The sequence below is a fragment of the Typopeltis vanoorti genome, chromosome 11 (assembly GCF_054136105.1).
Source record: "Typopeltis vanoorti isolate ZY-2024b chromosome 11, IOZ_Tvanoo_1.0, whole genome shotgun sequence".
In the NCBI taxonomy this organism is placed as follows: Eukaryota; Metazoa; Arthropoda; class Arachnida; order Uropygi; family Thelyphonidae; genus Typopeltis; species Typopeltis vanoorti.
In genome coordinates, this window is record NC_143559.1 from 48,982,188 (window position 1) to 49,005,917 (window position 23,730).

The window sequence follows — 23,730 nt, forward strand, 5'->3', positions numbered from 1 at the left end:
ACAAGCTAAATAAAAGTCATGGGAGGACTTTAGCAAAAACATAGAAAATGAATATCAGAAGGTGGCAAAATATTCTGGAGGTTGTTGAAGAAGCTCAGAAAAAGAGTGCTGTAAAATTAGTGACGATAAAGGTGATATGAAAACAGGAGAAAAAGATATCCTTGAAATATGGAGTAATTACTTTGAAAAATTGTTAAATGAAATAAGCAGTGATAGCACAGTAGTAAAAACACTCAACAGGCATACAGTTAGGAATACATATCCATACTTGGAGTAGAAAAAGCCATCAAAGGCTTGAAATGTGGAAAGGCAGCAGGAGTACTTGATATTCGACAAGAAATGCTTAAGTATGGTGGTATAAAAGTCTTACAGTGGCTGCACTGCATAGTTCAGAAGGCATGGACAGAGGGACGAATTCCCGATGATTGGAGCAGAGCTCTCATAGTACCTATATATATAAAGGGAAATAAAACTGAATGTGAGAATTACAGAGGTATTTCCCTACTGAGTGTTCCTGGCAAGATCTATGCAAGTATGCTTAAGAAATGGTTGAGAAGAATTGTGGAAGAAAAGCTGGATTCAGGCCAAATAGAGGCTGTCAGCATCAGATCTTCACTTTACGACAAATAGTCGAGAAAGCATGGGAATATAACAAAGATCTGTATTTAAGTTTTGTCGATCTGGAAAACGCATATGAAAAGGTGCCAAGAGAAAAGCTATTCAATACGCTACAGTTATATGGTGTCAATGGGGCATTATATCCAGCAATACTTAGTCTTTATTTGAGTTGTAAATCAGCAGTCAGGATTGAAGAAAGTATACAGGAAGATGGTTTAATGTTAAATCTGGTGTGAGACAAGGATGTACATTATCCCCTCTGTTACTCATTATCTATATGAACTATATTATGAAGGAAAGTGGTATTAAACCTGATATCAAAATTGGAGATGACAGCTCTTTGCTTTATGCAGACGATGTTATACTTCTAAATAAATCTGCTACAAGTCTGCAGGATTCTCTGAGACTAAATTGAATAACAGTTGTAATAGATATGGTATGAAGGTCAGCAATAAAAAGACAAAGACAATGTAAACAGGCAGAATCATTGCAAATGTCAACTGCATTGTGAATGGAGAAGCCGTGGAACAAGTAAAACATTTCAGCTACTTAGGAACTATTTTTAGTGAAGATGGTAAATTAAATATGAAAATAGACAACAGAATCAACAAAGCTGGTATAGTAGGAAGTCAATTGAATAAATTCATATGGAATAAGAGAGAAATTAGTCAGTACACTAAATTTGCTATATACAAGACAGTGTTCAAACCAGTTTTAACTTATGGATCTGAGAGCTGGGTCAGAAGTAAAACACTTGACCAAAGACCAGAGACTGTAGATATGAGAGTCCTGAGAAAGATTAGAGACGTGAACAGATGGCATCAATGGCAATATCATATTAAAAACGAGGATATTAGAAAGAACTTGACAATATCAGCATCCAGGAATGCGTTAGCAGAGCTAATCTCAGGTGGTATGGTCACTTAAACAGAATGGGCGAGGAAAGATTAGCAAAATGACCCAGAGGAAGACCAAGATATAGATGGATTGATACGGTGCAAAATACAAAATTGTATTGCAATTAGACAATAGAAATATAAGATCTGATAATGTTGGAGTCTTGACAAGTAACAGACTGATTTGGAGGAAAATTGTAGATAGGAAGTTAGTAATGATGTAAATTTTTTATGTAGTACTATGATATCCTGTACACCCTTTGAATGTACATGGCAGGAATTTGACGATGATAATGATTATGAGGATAGATTGTGAGTATGTGGATTGCAGACTCTGCTTAACAGGAGAAAGAGGGGGTGATATGATATAGGTCTATAAACTTTTGAATGGGTATTATAGCATTTCAAATGATGAAATTTTTCATTATATGGAAGGAGGGGAGAGAGCACAAGAGCATCTGTGGAAGTTAAGTTTGTTTGCAGTCAAGAAAGAGGTAAGAGCTAGGTTTTTCTCCCAAAGAGCTGTGAGTGGAATAATTTGCCCTTAGGGGGTGGTGAGTGACCTAGTGATAATGAATTTAAGAGTAGGTATGAATGATAGCAGGGTTGGGTAATTTACAGCCTCCCTCGATGAGTCCTTGACTCCCTGGAGATCTCAGATAATAATAATAATAATAATTAGAGAGAGAGAGATGAGGGTAACGTTATCTGTAAGGGTGAACACGGATCTATTAAGGGATGCTCTGGTTTCAGTAATTTGCTTGCCTTTTATAATAAAAGGGCCTCAACTGTTTAATCTTTATATCAATTACATGGTCACTGGATCACAGAGAATATTCAGTTGCTTATAGATGATGTGAAGCTGAGAAGGGTTATTAGTAGTAGTGCCAATGTGGTAGCCCTTCAGAAGGATTTGGATAAGCTAGACAGATGGGCAAAGGAATGGGAATATCGATTTAATGCAACTACATGTAAAGACCTGAAATTTAGGATCCACTGATGGAAGGATGCATACTCTATTGGTGAAACTATGTTAGTAAAAGAGGAGGATGGAAAGGATCTTGGGGTAATGACTGATAGAAATTTAAAGTTTAAGGGACATACTGTAACCAGAGGACTGCTGCAATATTAAAAAGGATAATGAACAACGGTAGAAGAGTGATAGTTCTACTGTATAAATCCCTAACCAGCCTACATCTGGATTACCATGCTCAGATCTGGATATCAGTATTTGGAGGAGATAAATTAACTATGGAAAAGATGCAGAGGTAGATAACAAAAATGATAGCAGGACTGACAATGCTAGTTATGAGGTCAGACTGAGGGTCAGAACTGCAGAGTTTGATGGATAGAAGAAGAAGAAGAAGAGGCAATATAACTGAGACATTTAAACAGTTAAGAAGAAGTTATATGTTTGACAATAGGAAGATATTTTGTATGGTAGAATAAGGGGGGGAGCAAGTACAAGGGGCCATCCCTGGAAGTTATGAATGGAAGTAGTGAGGAAGAAGATGAGAAGTAGCTTTTTTTGCATAGAGGACAGATGGATAATGAAATACATTACTTCATGGGATGGAATAGTTGGAATGATAAATGAGTTTAAGGAGTGGTATGACAGTGTTGTCTGACATGAACCTCCAGTGATGAGTCATGTGACTCTATGGAGGTCGTGAGCAATAATAATAATAATAATTATTATAATTAATAATAATTTATAGAGCTGGGTTAGCTTATGGAAAATCTAATTTTTCTGACAGTGTACACTGCAAAAATTGCACAGGACCAGTTTTGCAAGCTCCAGTTACAGCACATGAACTTTTCAAATTGATTCTCAATTTTTTTTAAATTATATCTATTATTATGCTATGATCAGTAGATAATATGAGCAAAGAGCAAACGACATCTATTTTCATAACCATTCTCCTATGATCAACCAGAACACACATTACATGATCTTGCAAAGGCATACCATGACCTAAATGTATGATTAGTAACTATGTGTAAAGCTCAGTGACATATATCAGTGTTATAAGCAATAATCTTCATATAGCATTGAAAGTATAAAATCCATCATATTTTACATCATTCAAGTGCTTTAACAGCTGATGTAAGAGTAAGAACTTGATGATCTCCCTTGAATGGCCTTCCTCTTTTGAAACCTTATCTTAGCTGATCAAATAAAATTATGGACTGCACTATCTTGATGCTGCATTGTTTCAGAAAGCTTATGTGACTGAAGAATTTTAGAAGAGTATGTTCTAATGAAGAGTGGTTATGCAACTATATATTGATATACCGTGCTAAAAGTCATATGAAATTCAAGAATGCCATAACAGTCTTAACTTTTGTCACTTAACTTTTGTTAAGATAGTCTTAATGACTGGAGGCAGCTTGGGGCTTTTATAGTAGAGAAAGATACATTCAAAATCATCATATTTGAATCATAAAAATTTATTTCACAACATTTTATCTATTCAATAATTTAATTTGCTGGCCTGGTTGGCCGAGCAGTTAGTATATCTGCTCTCCAGCCAAAAGGCTGCGGGTTGGAATCCTGCTGTGGACACGGATGTTTGTGATTGTCTGTGGAAATATTAGCGGTGGAGGCAGGCGGTAGATGGCATTAGTGTAGTTGCAGTTAGTTGTAGTTGGTGGATTGAGTGGTGGAGACAGAGAGATGTAGAGTAGGTGTCCTCCCTCGATGAGTCTTTGGACTCCTGTCACGTAATAATAATAATAATAATTCAGTATTTAGTAGTTAAATTAGAAATTAACAAATTTCTAATTAAAAAATTAGAAAGGTTCAGACCTATAGCAGTTTTAACCTGTATATGGTAATGAAGAAAAGAAGGAATATTCATTGATTTTATACATCCATTAATCAATAAAACATGCTAATAAAAATAATAAAATAACTTTAAAAAATTGCAATTATTAATAAATACATTTTTTTGTAGTTATGAAGAATCTGTATCAGTTTATATTAAATTTTATATTATATAAACAATAATAATTATTAATAAAAATTGCCAGTCTGGTTAGCCGAGTGGTTAGAGTATCTGCTCTCCAGCCAAAAGGCTGTGGGTTCGAATCCTGCCGTGGGCATGAATGTTTATGATTGTCTGTGAAGATACTAGGGGTGGTTGGCAGTAGATGCCATTAGTGTGGATGATGAAGGTAGTTGTGGTTGGTGGAGACAGAGAGTTGTAGAATAGGTGCCCTCCCTCGATGTGTCTTTGGACTCCCTGGAGGTGTTAAGTAATAATAATAATAAAGTAATTTACTAATTCCATTGCAATTAATTCACACAGCTGGGAAAGATATATGAGGCTCGGTTTAGAATTAATCAATATCACCTAAATTCAATGATCAGAGGATACTAAATTCTTAGCCTTTGGAAATTTGACTTTTCAGAACTTGACCAATTTTGTTATCTCTTGTATTTAGAAGTCAGCGAGCAGCACATTGAGCACAAAATCGTGAGATTACATGCTTGTTAATAGTTCAAAAAAAAAAAGAGCATGCTTTATAATAAAAAATTTAAAAAAATACAGGATTGAAAATAAAAAAAATTTTCAATAATACTAAAATGTGTAGTCTTAATTTCAATTTTTTTTAATAATAAACTTAATCCTTTCTTGCTTCCTCTGATGAGCCACCACTATTGATATTAATGATGATGATGATGATGATATATGTATATATATATATATATTTGCATAATTATGTCATAATCCATTATAATGTAACATTTGTGATTTAGTTTAATTTAGTTGTCTTTCACACAAAAACTAATGAGTGTATTTCATAGTCTGAATATGCAAACAGGAAATAGGATTTATGGAGTTGCCTTTTCATAATTAATTGAAGCATTTTAAAGTTGGATTTTATTGTTAAGCATGAATTATTGTTAAACAGTCTGTACTGCTAAATTATTAGCAGTACAGACTGTTTTTTTTTTTATTTGAGTATCACTTATGTAATGTAGTAGTTGTCCCTTATGTTGCTAAATCAGATTATATGAGACTCTTTCTTTTATGATTGATAGTGTAGTATTTGTAGTAACTCTAGTCTCCTTTGAAGTTCATAAGACTCCAGATAGAAACCACATGATTTGGTAATATTGCTTTAGTTGCTCAAGTTAAGCACATTCGTGAATTTTGCAGATTATATGAGAGAAAATTAGCTAAGCAGGCCAAAGCAAATCCAAAAGTTTTTGTTATGTAGCAAGTAAGAGGAAAAATGACTTTAATCAATGTGATGGTAGAAAGGTGACAGAGGTAAAAGAAATTGTCGAGTTGCTGGGTGATCATTTTGCAAAGGTGTATAATCCAGGTGGAGATTTTGCAGTTACTGATGTAATAGACACATATCAAAATTGAGGTAGATGAACAGGCAGTGCTCAGCATATTGAAAAATATCAATGTGAATATAACAGTGGGACTGGATGGCATGTCAGCCAGTGTACTACATGAATGTGCAACAGAATGGCATTGACTCTGATGAAGTTGTTCAATTAAGTCTCAGTTCTGGCAAGGTTCCAATGGAGTGCATAAGAATAAAGGTGGCTCCAAGACAGAAGTAGCAAGCTACACACCAATTAATACATCAGGAGTGGTTGTTAAGTATTGACAAAGTTGGTTAAAGGTGGATAGATAGGGATAAGATATCCTATACTGGGCAGCACGGCTCTGTAAATGGTAGGTTCTGTCTTAGTAATTTACTCACTATAATAAAGTGATTGCAGAACTGGATAAAGCAAAAGGCTACACTGTGATACTCTGAAAATTTGTAAAGGCATTTGACAGAATACCACATGGAAAAACTATTACCAAAGTTAGAGCAAATGGGAATGAATATAATGCCAGTAGCATGGATGGGAGGGGGGGGTGACTGACAGGTACCAGAAAGTAGTACATGATAGAGAGTGGAATCTAGGAGAATGATGATATAGGGAAAGATTTAAGAGAGAGGGAGGAAGGGAGGTATTCAGTTTTTTGCTGATGATGGAAAACTAGGAAGGATAATAGTTGATAAAGGTGATACAGATATCCTGCAGGATGATTTAAATAAATTGGGATTGTGGGAAAAGGATAATGATTATCAATTTGATGTTGCAAAATGTAAAGTTATGCACTTTGGGTTAAAAAGGTTACATACTGTCCATGAAATTGATGAGACTAGGGACTGAGAGATAATAGCAGACAGAGTTGAAGCTCAGAGGGCATATTGCAAAAGTTGCTGAATTAGCCCGAAGGATTACTTGGATGTTGAAAAACATGCTAACAAGTAATAGGGGAAGTTATTATCCCTCTTTATAAGGCTATGATTTGGTTTTATATTGACTACTGTGTACAGATTTGGTCACCTGGGTTTTTTGGGGATTAGAAGATGGTAGAGAGGATTCAGAGATGGGTGATCAAGCTGATGAGAGGGCTGTGGAATGCTTCCTATGAAGATTACTTGACGATGTGTTAGTTACAAAGTTTAGTTGAGAAGTAGAAAAGAGGAGACATGATAGAAACTTATTGTTATATTGGTACCAATCTGAAATATAAGAAGGAATGACACAGCAAAAATATAAACTGGGTAGTATGAGGAGCTATATAATATTTAGGTCAATTCTTTAGTTATTTTTCAAAATAATATAACAATCTACCATTTTTATGGACAAATCAGTGAAAAACTTCTTTTGATGGCATGGAAATGTGCTCTCCCCTTTTCTTTTTTTGTACATGCTCCCTTTTTTTTTTAATTTTTTTTTTCTTTTTTTAAACTACTACGTTGGAGGATGTTCAGTATATTTTTATAGATTTAATATACGCTCACAATTATTTCATTTCCAAAGGATTTTTACTTATATTTATGTTCATGATAACTGAAATTTATGTTTATGCTCACAAACTGAAAGATTTTCAGTGATAAAAAGAAGTGTAATTACTAATTACATTATTATTATTATTCACAGCAGACCTCTATGGAGTCAAAAGATTCATCATAGAAAGTCTGTACTTTCACTGTTTCTGGTCTTCTTTCCTAATGAATCTCAGCTGATGTAATTAAGTCATCACAATTACAGCATTCATAAAATCAGAGGTATCAGTGATGTCAGTTCTTTTTTTTTTTTCTTTTTCTTCTGTTCACTTTTCTCAAAATGGATGATTTTCACAATCTAACACAGAAAGTTAATAGTTAAGATTTTTCTTTGGCTTTCTTATACTATTATTTTATAAATTCTTTTTCTTTATTCACATTTTATTTTCTTTGGCTTTCTTATACTATTATTTTATAAATTCTTTTTCTTTATTCACAAAAAGCCAGCAGGTGGATTCTTTTCGAATAGTTTTTCAAGAATGGCTGGAGCCAGTGCTAAAAATTTGAATCTTGAGCCCATTTTCTCAATATTCACTAAAATTTCATAACTTGAGAGTAGGTCTTTTTCTGCTTCTGGATTCAGTTTTATTAATTTCTGTACATAATGGAAAAAAAAAAAAAATATATATATATATATATATGAAAGACAGTTACACCATACACACCAGATATATATTTTTTAAACATACAGTTCAAAACATTATTTACTGTATACAGGAATTTAACTACCAAATTATATTTAATTAAAAAGTAATTATAATCTAAGGATATTCATGTTGGAAAAGCATTATGTTTTCTGCCTACATAAATTAGGAAATGCCAAGCTGAAAATGAATTAACAGAAAATAAAAACAGTGTAGTATTTGCCTCATACACACAAGTCATCCCATGAAATACATCTCTTAATATTATCAGAGAGAGACCTCAAGGGAGTCAGGAATTCAAGGCTACTAAATCCACAACAGCTGTCATGCTTTCTCTTACTCTTTCTCACAAAATGCACTCACCACTTCAACAGGCAAATTATTCACTCACTGACAGCTCTGCAAATGAAAAATCTAGCTCTCACCTCCTTTTTAGCCACACACAAACTTAACTTCCATGGATTCCTCCTTGTCTTCTCCCAATCTTCCATATAACAAAAAATTCCATTAACTGATAGCTTATGAAAGCTTTTCAGAAGTTTACAAGCCTCTACCACATCACCTCCCCCCCCCCCTCTTTCTTCTGTTAACCAATGTCTGCAGCTCACAAACTCTCAATCCATCATCTACACTCTTAATCCTAATATCATCTTTGTAACTCTTCTATGCCCCCCCCCCCCTCCACAGCTTCTACATCCCCCTCAGAACCCAGGAGACCAAATCTGAATACAGTAGTCCAAGTGCAGATATATCAAGACTTTCTAAAGAGTTAAAATAACTTCCTTATCTTTACACATCAACATCTGCTTCGACATTGCAAATATCCTCAAGCTTTATTTGCAATTTTGGCTAAGTGATCAAATCAGAACTCCAATAGCCTCATCAGTTTCTTCAAGCTAATACCACCAACATAATATGCAGTCAGATATCTTATTACATCAAAGTGCATAACTTTACACTTACTAATAAACATTGAACTGACTACCATTATAACTTTTGTCCACACTTGCAGCCTATTCAAATCATTCTGTAAGTGCTGCATATCAGTAGTCCATGATTGACCTGCCCATTTTTGAATCATCTGCAAACAATTCAACATCTTCTGTCAGGTCCTTCCCAATATAATTAACAATCAGTTGATAATCTTAAACTGAACAACAATGGGTTCAAGGCCTGATCCCTGGGGAACACCAATTGTCACCTTAAATTTGGCAGATTCACCCCATTTCCCACATACCACTTTCTGAAAACAATCCCTCACTCACTCACTTATTCAAGTCAATAGTTTATATTCCAATCCCATATTCTCCAGTCTCTGCAATGGCACTTCATGTGGTATCCTATGAAATGGCTTAGCAAAGACTAACTGTATCAGAGTGTGTCCATTTCCTTTATCCAACTCAGCCATGACATTATTATAAAATACGAGCAATTTGATTTCTTGCTGTTGAGGATATCATATACTGAAAGGTGTACAAATGAATGGGTGTTAGAAAAGATCAGTAGAATTTAAAGGCTCCTTAAGGATATTGACAGAAGAAAGTTAAAATATTTTGGACACATCCTTCCATCCTTATATATATATATATATATATGTATATATAAGGATGGAAGGGGAACTTCTCAGAACAGTAATAATAAAGGTAAAGTTCCTGGAAAAAGAGGAAAGGGTAGAGCATCAATGAGATGGATAGATGGTGTGTGTGTGTGGAGTGACTAATCTTCAGAGAGTTGAGGCCTCCAGAAAAGCAAACAACAGGACTACATGGTGAGGCCTGGTGTGGCACATCAATGAGCATCGGAGTGCCCATACGGCATCTGTGGATGCCCAGCGAACACATAAATAGACTCCAGAGAGATACTGATAGATCAGTAGTTTGAAATCATGATCCTTGTACAAGGGGATATTATACATTCTTTCCATTCAGGGATCTTTCTTAAACTGACACTTAAATTAAACAACTAGATTAAGGCCTAACTATTCAGTTGAATGCTCCTTAAGCATATGTGCTGATATCCCATCTGATCCTATTGCTAAATTCTTATCCAAAGACACTTAAGTCTCTTTTGACACTTAAGTGTTAAAACGAAATAACTGGGAGGAGAACTCCACATAGCTATTTAAGGAATATGGAGAACTGACCAGGACTTCTAACCTAATGTCCAACCTCACCTTCATGTGGTGTGTCCTGTTAGTAGGTATCTTCTGGGTACTGAACGAACAAGGATCGGCTGACAATCTGGGAGTTAGCCAACCAAACTTATTCTCTCTATTGGCTTAAACCATAAATACATATAATGATACAACATGACAAGATTACATGATGGCAGGGATGTCGTTGGGTTAAACAGGGGCTAAACTGTTTTTGTCAGGGAACCACAGCGAACAATGAAAAGCTGGCCACCGGAAGAAACTCCAACTCAACATCAAGAAGAAGAAGAATAAACCCAACATTTAAGTGCTGTGGTTACAGCACTTAATACATTAAAGCAAAAACAAAAAAAAATGTAAATATACAGGTTGTTTTGAAAAGAATGTCCCGATTTGAAAATTGTTGTCCGATGTTGTCCGTGCAGCAGGTGGAGGGCACATTGAGTGGGTCATTCTTTTTGAAACATCCTGTATATAATTTATTGTTATTGTATAAATACTGTAAAAATGTAATCTTATTCAACTGCAACTATAAATTACCAACTACAGCATACAAAAAAAAAAAAAAAAATTATATGAATTTCATTTTCAAAAACCAGAACAATACATATTGTAAACGCATAATATATAATCATAATTTTAATAATAAAAATTATTAGTAATTAAAAATAAATAATCAAAAAATAAAAAATAAATAAAAAAAATTACTGCAACCTCCATGGATTTGGCAGACTCATTGTGGGAGGTTCATTAAACTGACAACACATTTATCATAACAAATCTTAAAATCTTTAATACTCCTTGCATTAATAACACATTCTGGTAATGAGTTCCTCCATTCACTGAAAATTCTCCATGTAAAAAATCCATTCCTCACACTCTTACATAAGTTCTAGGTATGGCCTCTGGTTTTTCCCCTCTCGCCTTCTGCTCTTTTTATAATCTGGATTAATCCAATAAAATCCTCTCACCTCTAACCAATGTCTTCTCATACTGCACTTTTGCTGTCTTTACCAATTGAGTCACCTTCCAAGCTTGCTTTTTGTACTCTTCATACAACTGATTATTACCAACATTCATCTAGTGTTGCCTCCACAGTGCCTTCTTCTTCTTCTTCCAGATTTCACACTCAATTTCTTTATTCATCCATTTGTCTCCTGCCTTATTAGCCTTTTCACCTTTGGAAGATACTCAGAAGATGCTGCTGAGCTCTTGACCAATGCTCATGCAGAGTCTATATACTACCCACTCAACTTATCTTTCCATGCTATAGCTCCCAGTTGTCTACTTAACATTCCATAATCAACAGTCTTGTAGTTCCACACATAGGCCTTTATAGTTTTCATATTACAACTGCAACCCAGGCGATCACTTCATGGTCACTCTCACCAACTAGCAGAAAGACAAGCTCTCAATTCACAATCACATCTTCTGATGATATAATCAGATCTAAGACTTCACCATCATGTATCCTCCGTGTCATACTGCCTAAGATTGTTGTCCTTTCAGAACTCAAGAAATTCATTCTCCTTATTCCTTGAAGCTATTTCTTCATTTCAATCAATATTGCCACAATTGAAATCACCCATAATGATCACCCTTTGCTTGCTCACTAAGCAAAGTTGCCTATACCCTTCTTTATCTCTATCCTAAACATTCCTCGGACTGTAGCAGCATCAAACCAAATATCTCATTATATCAATCTGCATCATACTGCTTCAAAATCACTGCTACTTTTTTTTTTTTTTATTCCTTGTATTTCAACCTTGTGTGAACATAATTCCTGTAACCATCAGCAGCACCCCCCCCCTACCCCTTCTTGCTCTTCCTATATTCAAGGAAAACATCATATTCTTCAATTTCTATTCCCATCAAAATACTCATCCAACCATGTTTCACTTATTCCAACTATTTTCAGGCAAATAAGCTCAATCAATGTAAAAATTTCATCTCCCTTACTCTGGATACTCCTGATATTCCTAAAGTAATTCATTTCTTGGTCTATAACCAGTCCTACCCATGCCACCTTTCATCTATGACTTCTCCATACTTGTTGTTGCCTGTTTACCTCTACCTTTGTTCCACATACCCCCCCCCCCCAGACTCAAGTACTTCCCATATATTCCAGGCCATTCCACTCCTATGCCGACCATCTCCATAAATGCATCATTACTGCTTTCAGAATCCCATTTCCTTAGATTGTCTCCCCTGACATCTCTGGCCCACCTTGTTTCCATGTTCAACTTGCATTCCTGTTCTGACATTCTCATTGTCAGAAAGTGCAATTGATATGAATTCATTAGCGTGTATATACAAGTAGCCCAGTCATGAGGTTACTTCACATTCAAACTTGGTTTGCTTACACTTGGATAAAGGATGAAACCAAGAATAAAACTTCTTGGCATCTTTAATTTATAGTATAATCAAGTGGAAAAGCTTTCAGCATCTACCTCTAATCCAGAGTATTTTAGTAATAAGGTGTGATATCTTTTGACTACTTGTATATGGAAACATAACTTTGAATTACTTCGACCTTAGTATAACTTCTGGGTCTGGCTCCCATTGATGAGACCTCAATAAAGGTCACAGCCAGGCTGGATAGTGACCATAATGCATAGCATTATACATGTCTGTAAGAATATGTGCATTGCATTATGGGATACTAAGGCAATTCATGTGAAGTCATTAGCATCTATATACAAGTAGCCCAGTCATGAAGTTACTTCATGTACAAACTTTGTTTGCTTACACTTGGATAAAGGATGAAACCAAGAATATAATCTCTTGGCATCTGTAATTTATTGTCTCACCTAGTCCACTCTTTGGCTCATTTGCATAATCTCTGACTTCCACTGATACTTTGTTCACATCACTGATTACACTTCTTTCCAGGTGACTCACTCCAAACCCACTGAGATGCAGTTCATCATTCTTACAGAGTTCTATTCATCCCTTAAACTCATCTCACACATGCACAAACTGCACTCCTTTGTCTTCACATATTTCTGCTAACATTCAATTCAAGATCTTTGCTTTCCACTACAACTCATCATTGTCCTACCTGGGACATACAAACTACTCTTCCTACCACACCATTATCTATTCAACAATCTCCTGATATTCATCCTTGCATTCTCCCTCTGTCCAACCAAATCATTTGTTCCAACTATAACCCTAATTCCCTCAGAAGCTTATTTCTTGTATCCAGTGCCTCAATCACCCTGTTCATCCTCTCTCCTGGAAAGCAGACTTTGTGCACTCTGTCATTCACTACATCTTTTATAACAGAATATCTGTATAGTGCTACTCTTGAGTCATTTGATACTTCTTTTTCTTCACTATCTTTCATTTCATTCTTTTGCACTCTTCTGTTCATTTATACCATATGTTTAATTTCATTTTGTATATGCCTCATCTCATTTCTCATTTTAATCATTTCATTCTTCAATTCTTGCAGTCCAGCAATTGTTCTCACTATTGCATAGTCAGTCAAGCTTTTTTCCATTTTCACAATTGTGCCAGCTCTTGCACCATTAGTCAGGATCACTCCTGCTTCCACATTTATGCTTTCTTTTCCTTTTCAAATAATTTCCATTTTCACTATCACATTCTCCACACTCATATGCTCATGCTCACTCTTCTGGATTTCATTCTCAGTTTTACACCCATTACTGCATTTCATCCAGTATTCTTCACTTCCTGCTTATGACTTTCATTCAAATCACCACAGACCTTTACTCTATCATTTCTTTTGTTTAATCTTTCAATAAATACATTTGTCACATATGTCCAGGCATACATATTACACTCCCAACAATGAACCATCTTAGTAAAATCCACATCACTTAACACACTTGATTTTTGTGCAGTTGTCTAGTTGTTCTTACTGCCTTTTTTAGCTGTTACATGCAAAATTCTCTACAAAACCTACTAATAACCTCAATAATTAATATGTATTCAGTCTCAATATCATTAATTAAATACATTTTCAGTGGAAATGCATATAATTCTTCGAAAATATTCCAAAAAATTATCTTTGCTCCAGTGATACTACTGAACTCTCTTTCATAAAACTAATAACAATCTTGGAACCCAGCTGTACAGACTATGTCATGGAGCTTTGTAAAGTAACTTCTAACCTCTAAAATTAGAGTAGTCTCCTGCCAACTAAAGACTTTCACAAACAATCATGCAATACAGGGATTTGAATGCACAGAACTTTATACTATCCAATCTGTTAGTGAGCTCAACAATATTTCAAATACACATACTATAAGCACATTTTTTAATTAATGCATACTAATTATCATATCATAATTATGGCATCTAACATTTAAAATACAGCCTTACCTCCAATCTTAAGTCAATAGCCATGTTCTTTAAAAATGTTCTCTGTTCAATAGGACCAAAAGTCAAAACTAAAATTAAATTCATCTTGTCTATTAGAATATATTAGCATATTAAAGTAGATTAAATTAAAAACTAAGATGATTAAAATATTTAGGCATTTGCACTCTGAGCAAAATTATTCATTCAGAATATGATAAACACAGAATGAACTTTAAGTCATTCCATGGCAATTCATTATTATTTATCATTATTTGGCATAAATATACCAAATTTCTAATTAAGCATGCCAGATTCATTAATTATTATTTCCAATCTTTGCATTTTAAGAATACTAAAACATAAATTTAAAATTAAGTTTTCATTAAAAAAAGTTGAAAAATACTATTTAAAAATAGCTACAAAAGGTATGAGTAAATGATCACAGATATGAAAAGTAACCTTGCAAAGTTATTAATGCATGAAGAAATTTAAAAAATTTCACCATTACTCTCTGTTACAATCTCTCAAAAGGTGTACAAGATGCTGTTACGATGCAACAAAATGACTATATTATTACTAATTTTGCATCAACAGTTTTCCTCTACATTATTCCATTATCTGTTAGGTATGCAATTTTATATTTGCTAAAATGTATTAATTCATTCACATGTCGGTTTTCCTCTGGATTTCATTCCTGCAATTCTGATTCTGTTTTATGTGACTATCTTAGATCAACACTGGGGTATGTGAGTACTATCAATACTCATGTAAACTTTTTTAAAATTTTAGTAACACTGGCGTATCCTCTCGCAGGGAATGAAATTTGAGAGAAGTTATAATATTCCATTCAAACATGAATAATTTAAGCTTTTTTAAGATTTGCATTATATATTACAAACATGTGGAACTTTTTTTAAATTATTAAATGGATTTTTAGTTATAATTATGAATCCAATATATATACAGAATTACAGAAGAAGTAGAACCAAAAATTATGAAATTTATATATTCAATAATAAAATTTAATGAGACGAATGAAATTGTTTCTGTTGGAGAGAAGTTCATTTGGTGAAATCCAGTTCTGTATTTGTTATTTTCAGCTCTATGCCAAGAAGACATCTTGTGACACAAACTTGATTAAAAACATATAGATGCATGTATGGGTGGTGAAACAATTGCTAAGGAATACTGCAACTTAAGATATGAATCTTAAATTGCAACATTGATGTGAAAATTAGGAGAGTGTTCTGATTGTGTGGTTTGAACTCTTTGAATTAAACTCTTAATGCAAACAGTTCGAACCATGTGGTTGGAATGCAATTGTTTTATCAACCAAGAGCCATAATAGAGGTCAGTCAATACATGCCAGGAGATACATTTAATTTAAAGCCTCTTTTAAGTGTTTTTAGTTATCGAAAAATTAATTATACAGTATATCTGCACTTAAGTGTGACAATTTGATGAAAAAATATAGAGGTAAAAAAAAAGGCAATTAAAATTTTTAGAAAAAAGAGCATCATATCCCTAAAAACCTTTGCATACCTTGGGGATACATCTACCACACTTTGGGAAGCACTGCTCTGAGTGATAGTGTACATTGTTAATGTTTGTACAGATGCTGGTATTGGATTGGTAAAATGAATGTAGAAGAGTTTTTGCTGATAAAATTTTGATGTTATTTTGGTGTTTTGGGTATACTTTTCTTATTTTTTATAAGTTTTATTGCATTCTTAATATTTTTTGTGATTTTTTTGTTCCTTTTTTTTAATACATGCTAGGTGCTAGCTCCATTCTCTAATTTATTAATAACAGTGTGTTGAATATGTCCAGCAAGCAAGTCATCACATGCACTGCATTAAGTTTATCACTGACTGGTGTAAAAAAAGACAAAAGCATACAGAGAGGGAAATAATCACATTTGAGACTGAGTTTTCTTAAAATTCTAACTATACACTTAGAAATCCTGGAAATCGTGATAATTTTTCAGATGGTATGTAAGATAGATATTTATTTATCATTTTTAACATTGCTCTGGTATCTATTACTGATGAATACAGATTTATGTAATGGTACCTGCCTGCTACTCTTTGAAAGAGAGCTCAGAGAATAATAAATATAGTGACAACTATAGTCATTTTTTTTTTCAACAGACAGAAAACTGCAGTAAAGTGTTGATATTATTCTGTCTTGATGGTGAGACATCTAAGAATGGCACACATTTATTCATTTCCACTTCAAACGTGAACTACATATGAGAATAAATATTGATAGTTTTTGCATAGAAATGTATCTAATTCCTCTTTCTGCAAAATTCAAGATGTTGGCAAGTAGCAGAGGTGTAGTAATACCAAACCACTAAATGGGATAGGCCAAACAATGTCTAGAAGCTGTTTCTCAAAATCCTCTTTAAAATAATTAGCAAAAGTGGATAAGATCAGAGTTCCCTCTACTTGTCTGCATAATTTATTCTGGTAATAAGGTCTGAGTGGATGAATATTATTCAAGTAAAGTATTCCAAGTATCTCTGATCTTGGTTAATTTTGCTATTTATTTTGTTAAGCAGCACCAATTTTCAGGTTTGGTACTGCTATGTAAATGACATTCTTGCTGTTTGCTAACCAAACGGGTGGAATTCAATACTTTCTATGAAATTACTGCTATCAATTTAATCCCTTATTGGATCCTCTGTGATATGCTGGTGTTTCTACATCCCATATTCTTGAAATGTCTCCTCTGACAGATCAGTAGCTCAGTTGCAAGGAAAAACAGGATTATATAATCCAGTTATTCATTGTAACAAAATAGATGCTGATTTTTCTCTCAAAAATAGTAACTGATTTCTCTGCTTCTGTAAAAGCAAAACGACTGCTGGAATAGATCTGATACAAGCAGAATTAATAAAAAAAATGTTGGTACAGACTATTGCAAACAACTGTACCAACTTATTGCATGATCCGGATTAATGAAACAATTCCAAAAGAATGGAATATCAGAGTCATATCAACATATGACTCTAAAACATGGGTATTATCAAAATACAGATGAAAGATCACTAGGTTATTTGAAAAAAAGGTTCTCAGATGCATTTTTAGAATTGTACAGGAAGCTAGTGCATGTGTGGAGAAAAAGATATAACCATGAACCACAGATTATTTAATAAGCTATATATTATATATAACCCAGATGTTATATAACCCAGATGTATATAACCCAGATATAACATGAGCTACATCTGGTATTTATTGATCTGGAGAAAGCATATGATAAAATGCCAAAGCAAGAGGTCTGGAGGTGTCTGAGGGAGAAGAAGGCCGGAGAAATATGTCAGGCTGGTGCAGGAGATGTACAGAAATGTGAAGACAAGAGTTCAAACCTGCCTGGGAGAGACAGAAAGCTTTCCAGTGACAGTTGGCTTGCATCAAGGGTCAACATTAAGTCCATTCCTGTTTAATATTATGATGGAGGTGGTGACGGAGGAGGTGAGAGAAGACATGCCTTGGACTATGTTGTATGCAGATGACATTGTGCTGTGTGCAGAATCAAGAGAAGAAGTGGCGGTTAAACTGGAAAACTGGAGGAAAGTACTGGAAGAGAGAGGTAGGAGACTGAGCAGAAGTAAGACAGAGTATATGTGTTGCAAAGTGGATGGCAGCCAGCAGACAGATCTGGAGCTGGAAGGAAATGACATCAGAAAGGTCAGTGACTTTAGATACTTAGGTTTAACAATGAAAGAGGATAGTGAAGCTGAGAAGAAAGTGGGATGCAGGATACAAGCAGGATGGAGGAACTGGAGTGCTATGCGATAAGAGGGTGCTGATCAATCTAAAAGGCAAAATCTACAAGACAGTAGTGAGACCAGCTATGACAGATGCTATGGAAACTGTGGCCCTGAGGAAAAATAATATCAGCAGGATGGAGATAGTGGAGATGAGAATGCTTAGATGGGTGTGCGGTGTGACCAGAAAGGATCATCTGAGAAATGACTATGTAAGGGGAACGGTGAAAGTTACAAACTTAGGAGCAAAGATACAGGAGGCAAGGTTGAGATGGTTTGGTCATGTGATGAGGAGGGAGGAAGAGTATGTGGAAAGAAAGGTCATGCAGGTGGATGTGCAGGGGAGGAGGAAGAGCGGGCGGCCAAAGAAGAGATGGTGGAGGAGGACTTGAGGATGAAGCACTTGGATGTGGCTACAGCCTAAGACAGGAGGTTGTGGAGGAAACTCACTACAAACAGTGACCCTACTTAAGTGGGAAAAGCTGCAGAAGAAGAAGAAGATCCATAAAAAAATAATAAAATAAAAAGGTGATGTAATGATGTGTTCTAATTATAGGAGAATCCGTCTATTTTATACTACCTATTAATTTTTTCCAAAAATTTTCAAGAGAACTTCCTCTTATAAAGAGAATCGCACTGATGACTATTAATGTTAACAAAGTGACCAAATTTTCAATGTATGCCAAAATACCTGAAAAATGTAATCAATTAGCCTGGTCCAAAAAACAAATAATAAAAAAAAATGGTGTCCAATAAGGAGATTCCTAGCTTGCTTATTGTTTATTATAAAATAACTTGAAAAGGTAATTAGAGATACTGGTATTAACACAAGGGGGGGGGGAAACAGCTATCTATTACAAGCTATCTATTATCTGGCATGCACTCATGATATTGATATTATAAGAAGGACACAAAAAAGGCACGAAAGAAACCTTTATCAGTCTTGAAAAAGGCAGCAGAAAAAGATGCAACTAGGAATGTTTATGCTGGTGGTCTTTTCCAAATAGAAATCAGTACCTATAAATTTGAAATTATACATACTTGGGGTCAGAAGTTAAGTTTAAAAAAAGTGTAGAGATCCTGAAACATATTCCTTTTGCCAACAGATGTTTCCATTAAGTCACATTTGATCTCAAGGGAAAAAAAAATGATGACATATAAAATACTTGTAAGTGCCAGTATCAACATATAACTCTGAAACATGGGTATTATCAAAATACAGATGAAAGATCACTAAGTTATTTAAAGAAAGGTTCTCAGATGCATTTTTGGAATTGTATAGGAAGCTAGTGCATGTGGAGGAAAAAGATATAACCATGAACTACAGATTATTTAATAAGCTATATATTATCATCATTGCCGGTCTGGCTGGCCAAGTGGTTAGCATATTCACTCTCCAGCCAAAAAGCTGTGGGCTCGAATCCCGCCGTGGACATGGATGTTTGTGATTGTCTGTGAAAATACTAGTGGTGGTAATGGGCGGTAGACGCCTTTGGTGTAGTTGCTGTTTGTTGGTGGAATGAGTGGTGGAGTCAGTTGTAGAGCAGATGCCCTCCCTCGACGAGTCTTTGTACTCCCTGGAGGTGTCAGGTAATAATAATAATAATATCATTAAAATCAATAGATTAATTAGGATGAATATGTTACACATATGGATAACCACAGGTCAGTTAAGGTGTTTAACAAGGAGATGTGTTTTGCATTATGAAAGATACTGAGATAGGAGGGATGTTAGCTTGGTCCACCTTTGCTTCAAGTTGCCTGGTGTTGCACTAACTTACCTCAGTCCTGAAAATATTTTCAGGCGCAAACTTTGTTTGCTCACACTTGGATAAGGATAAAACTAAATTTATTATAGTCTAACCAAGTGAAAAATAAACTTTCAACATCTTTCTCTAAATCCAGAGTAATTTAATAATAAGATGGCACACCTTTTGGCTACTCCTATAGGTAAAGATGACCTCTCCATTGCTTCTGCCTTGGTCTTCATCAAATATAAAAAGCCAATGAAGCCTATTGGCTCTTTATATTTAAGTAATTTAATGGGGGCACCTTTTTTGACACCTCGTATAGCAAAGTATATAAGTTCTTTTCACTATACCCTTGGTATTGATTTGGTCTAGCTACTCACTGATGAGACCTCAATAAAGGTCGAAACCGGTCAGGGTAGTGACCTCCCACCATAATGTATAACATCATACATCTCCTAGGAGATGTGTTTTACATTATCGGAAATACTAAGAATAGTGACCAGAGCTTTACCCACCTTTGATATGAGTTTCCTTGGTTTGTACTATGTACTATGTGCTTTAGCTTACGCTAGTAGTCACCGATACTTTTATAGTTTACTATATTCAGCATGAAACTCTTTGATTCCAATCTTTGAGTTTCTTATTCGGTTTTGAAATAATGTGGGATTTAATATCCCCTTAATTTAAAATAAGTTACTTTAATTTTTGGATGTTTTAAGATCATCATCTGGAGTATACACATATATAAATACAGAGACAAGCTGCATTACATTTCAAAGTGTAGTATGCAAAGTGATTTGATCAACTGTTATTCTACTAGTCTGACCTCTAGTGGGAAAAAAAAACTACATTAAAGCTATATCCTATTTATAACATGATCAGAGAACAAATTCATACTAATACTTTTTAACAGCAATAGTAGTGGCCTAATCAATAATTTAATGTAAGTGTTTGTTATATTAAGGTAAAGAAACTAGAGTACTACAGTCCTAATTATAATTCATAATGAACTCTTATAACAAATTATTATTATTTTTATTATTAACGCCAGACCTCCATAGAGTCAAAAGACTTTGTAGGAGGCAAACAATGTTACACACAAGCCCATCAAACCATATTTTAAACTTATTCAATGCACCTGCATTCCACTCAGCAACCACTCTCCATTCAAAGAACCTACTCCTTATGTTCCTCCTCACACCATCCTTATACAGCTTCCAAATATATCCATTTATTCTACCCCTTCTTCCATTCTACAAAAAAAATTTTCCACATTAACCAGGTAATAACTCTTTACTCCCATTCACAAATCTTTGCAAACTGCATTCCCTCAATCCATCCTCATATTCAACATCCCTAAAACCAGTTACAACCTTAGTCAGTTTTCTCTTGACCCTTTCCAACATGTCCTCATTACCATGAAAATCAGAGGACCAAATCTGTGCACATAATCCATACAGAATCTCTTTATTTCTAAAAGTTAAGGTCTTCCACCACACCACTGCCATAATCTGATGTGATGTTTCACAACCTTTGAAACCTATGTGATGTTTCACAAGCAATGTTACCTATGAACTTCAGATCCTTCTGCACTACCACTTTGAGATCTCTTATTTCTCAACTTCCTCCAAAATTTCCTCACCTAGTGTATACATTGCATCCCATTGTTGCCTACCAAATTTCAGAACCTTACTCTTTACAACATTGAATTGACAGTTCCATACTGTCGCTCATTTGTACAATCTATTCAAGCCCTCCTGTAAGGCCACAACATCTGCTTGATTCCTCATCACTTGCATCAGTTTCACATCATCTGCAAACAGTTGTATATCACCAGTTAAATCTATCCCAATATCCTTAATATACAAATTATATAAAAATGGTCCCAAAACTGACACCTGCAGCATACCACTAGTGACTTTCTTCTTTCGAGATAGTGCTCCCCCCTCCCCATACATAATTTGCTGATACCTATCTGATAGCCATTCACCTATCCAGCTCACTAGTCTCATCCAATCCCATCTGCTTCAGTTTAGTGACCAACTTGTGGTATGGCAATCTATCAAAATCCTCTCGAAAATTTAAGTATACCACAATATATGCATCTCTCTTGTTCAATACATTTATCACCTTTTTACAGTACATAAGCAAGTTTGTAAAATACGATCTCCCCTTAACAAACCCATGCTCACAAGCACAAAGAATGCCACTGTTTTGCTTTTCTTCCACTACTTTGGAACCTGTGCTGTTACCAGACTGGTTAAATAGGTAAGTCAAGGCTGATGCTAACTCCCTGAAACATAACCTTAAGACATGTGGTGTCTTAAGTCCTATTGCCTTACTGATGTCTAGCTTCCTCGCTCACCATTAAGGCTGCTATCATTTCATTCTCTACACTTGAGCTTCTGATTTCACACTGAGGATGAAACACCATGAATACCTATGTCCTCTGCAATAGTCACCAATCTCCCGCTTTCATCCATTAACATCATCTTATCATAATCATTTCTCTTTTTAATTGCCACATATCGAAAAAACTCACAAGGGTTTTTCTTGGCAGGATTTATTAATTTCTGCTCATACTGCACTTTTGTTGTCCTTATCAATTATTTACAACTGAGTCATTATCCTGGCCTGCTCTTTATGTGGGTAGAATAAGTGACATCCATATTCTTGGGATTTTTAGACCATAATTTTTGTTAAGATAGACTGGTTGATTAGAATTTTACAGGCCTCTTTAAATTTGTGCTCATACCACATTTTGGTATGATGTAATGAACAGGTGCCTTTCCAGTCAATTCTATTTAGGGCATGATAAGAATGACCAGATTTTCCATAGTTATTAAATTTAACGTATCATTTATTATTATTATTATCATTATTATTTGACACCTCCAGGGTGTCCAAGGACTCATCGAGGGAGGGTACCTGCTCTACAACTGTCTCCACTACTCAATCCACCAACTGACTGCAACTCCGCCACTAGTATTCCACAGACACTCACCAACATCCATGCCAACGGCGGGATTTGAACCCACAGCCTTTTGGCTGGAGAGCAGATATGCTAACCACTCGGCCAGCCAGGCCGGCAAAAAATAACTACACCAATGCCATCTATCGCCCACCACCAACACTTTCACAGAATGTTCCTTTTTTCTGAAGGAATTGTGAGGCAAGTTGCAGGTGCACTGAATACGGTATACTCCAGGGTGGGCCAAGGGAGGAAGGTGATCCTTGAAGGTGTTGAATAATTTCTTTAATTTTGCAGGAGGTTTAAAGGTGGCAATACTGTTGTATTCGTGTAGTATGCTGTTTATTTTATCTGATATCTCCTTATGAAATGTCTACAGTTTTATTGTAATCTTGTTTATTATGAAGTACAATCTTCTGAAAAATTTCGTTGAGAATTTTTACTGTAGCCATTTTTTAGGAAAGTATTGCTGATAATTTTTAATTAAGTGTTTGCTCATTGGAACAAATATTTAAAGCCCTATTTTTTAATATGTTTTGACACCTAGGTTTTGTGTTGGGTGGTGGTGGTAAGAGTAAATGTGTATATATTGGTCAGTATGTGTATGCTGAAAGGAAGACATGTGACAAGTGTATCTAGAAATGGAAGTGTGTTCTGACTTTTGATCTCGATTGTGAATTGTATGTTTGTGTTGTATATTTAAGTGGCTGAGGTAGGTGT

General features: G+C 35.0%; 1 protein-coding gene across 2 annotated transcripts in view; it reads right to left on the reverse strand.

The window, feature by feature from the left end:
• LOC150101562 (protein arginine methyltransferase NDUFAF7, mitochondrial) overlaps positions 1–23,730 on the reverse strand; it is a 158,645-nt gene that overhangs the window by 5,954 nt on the left and 128,961 nt on the right. The window contains exons 9-10 of one of the 2 annotated variants that reach the window (XM_090401051.1): positions 14,535–14,602; positions 7,532–7,983 (exon numbers count right to left, since the gene is read on the reverse strand). In XM_090401051.1, the coding sequence (XP_090257177.1) occupies positions 7,822–7,983; positions 14,535–14,602 (230 nt within the window). In that variant the 3' untranslated portion in view covers positions 7,532–7,821. Of the gene's footprint in view, positions 1–7,531; positions 7,984–14,534; positions 14,603–23,730 lie in introns of those variants that run through there. The other variant, XM_090401052.1, reaches the window with a different exon arrangement.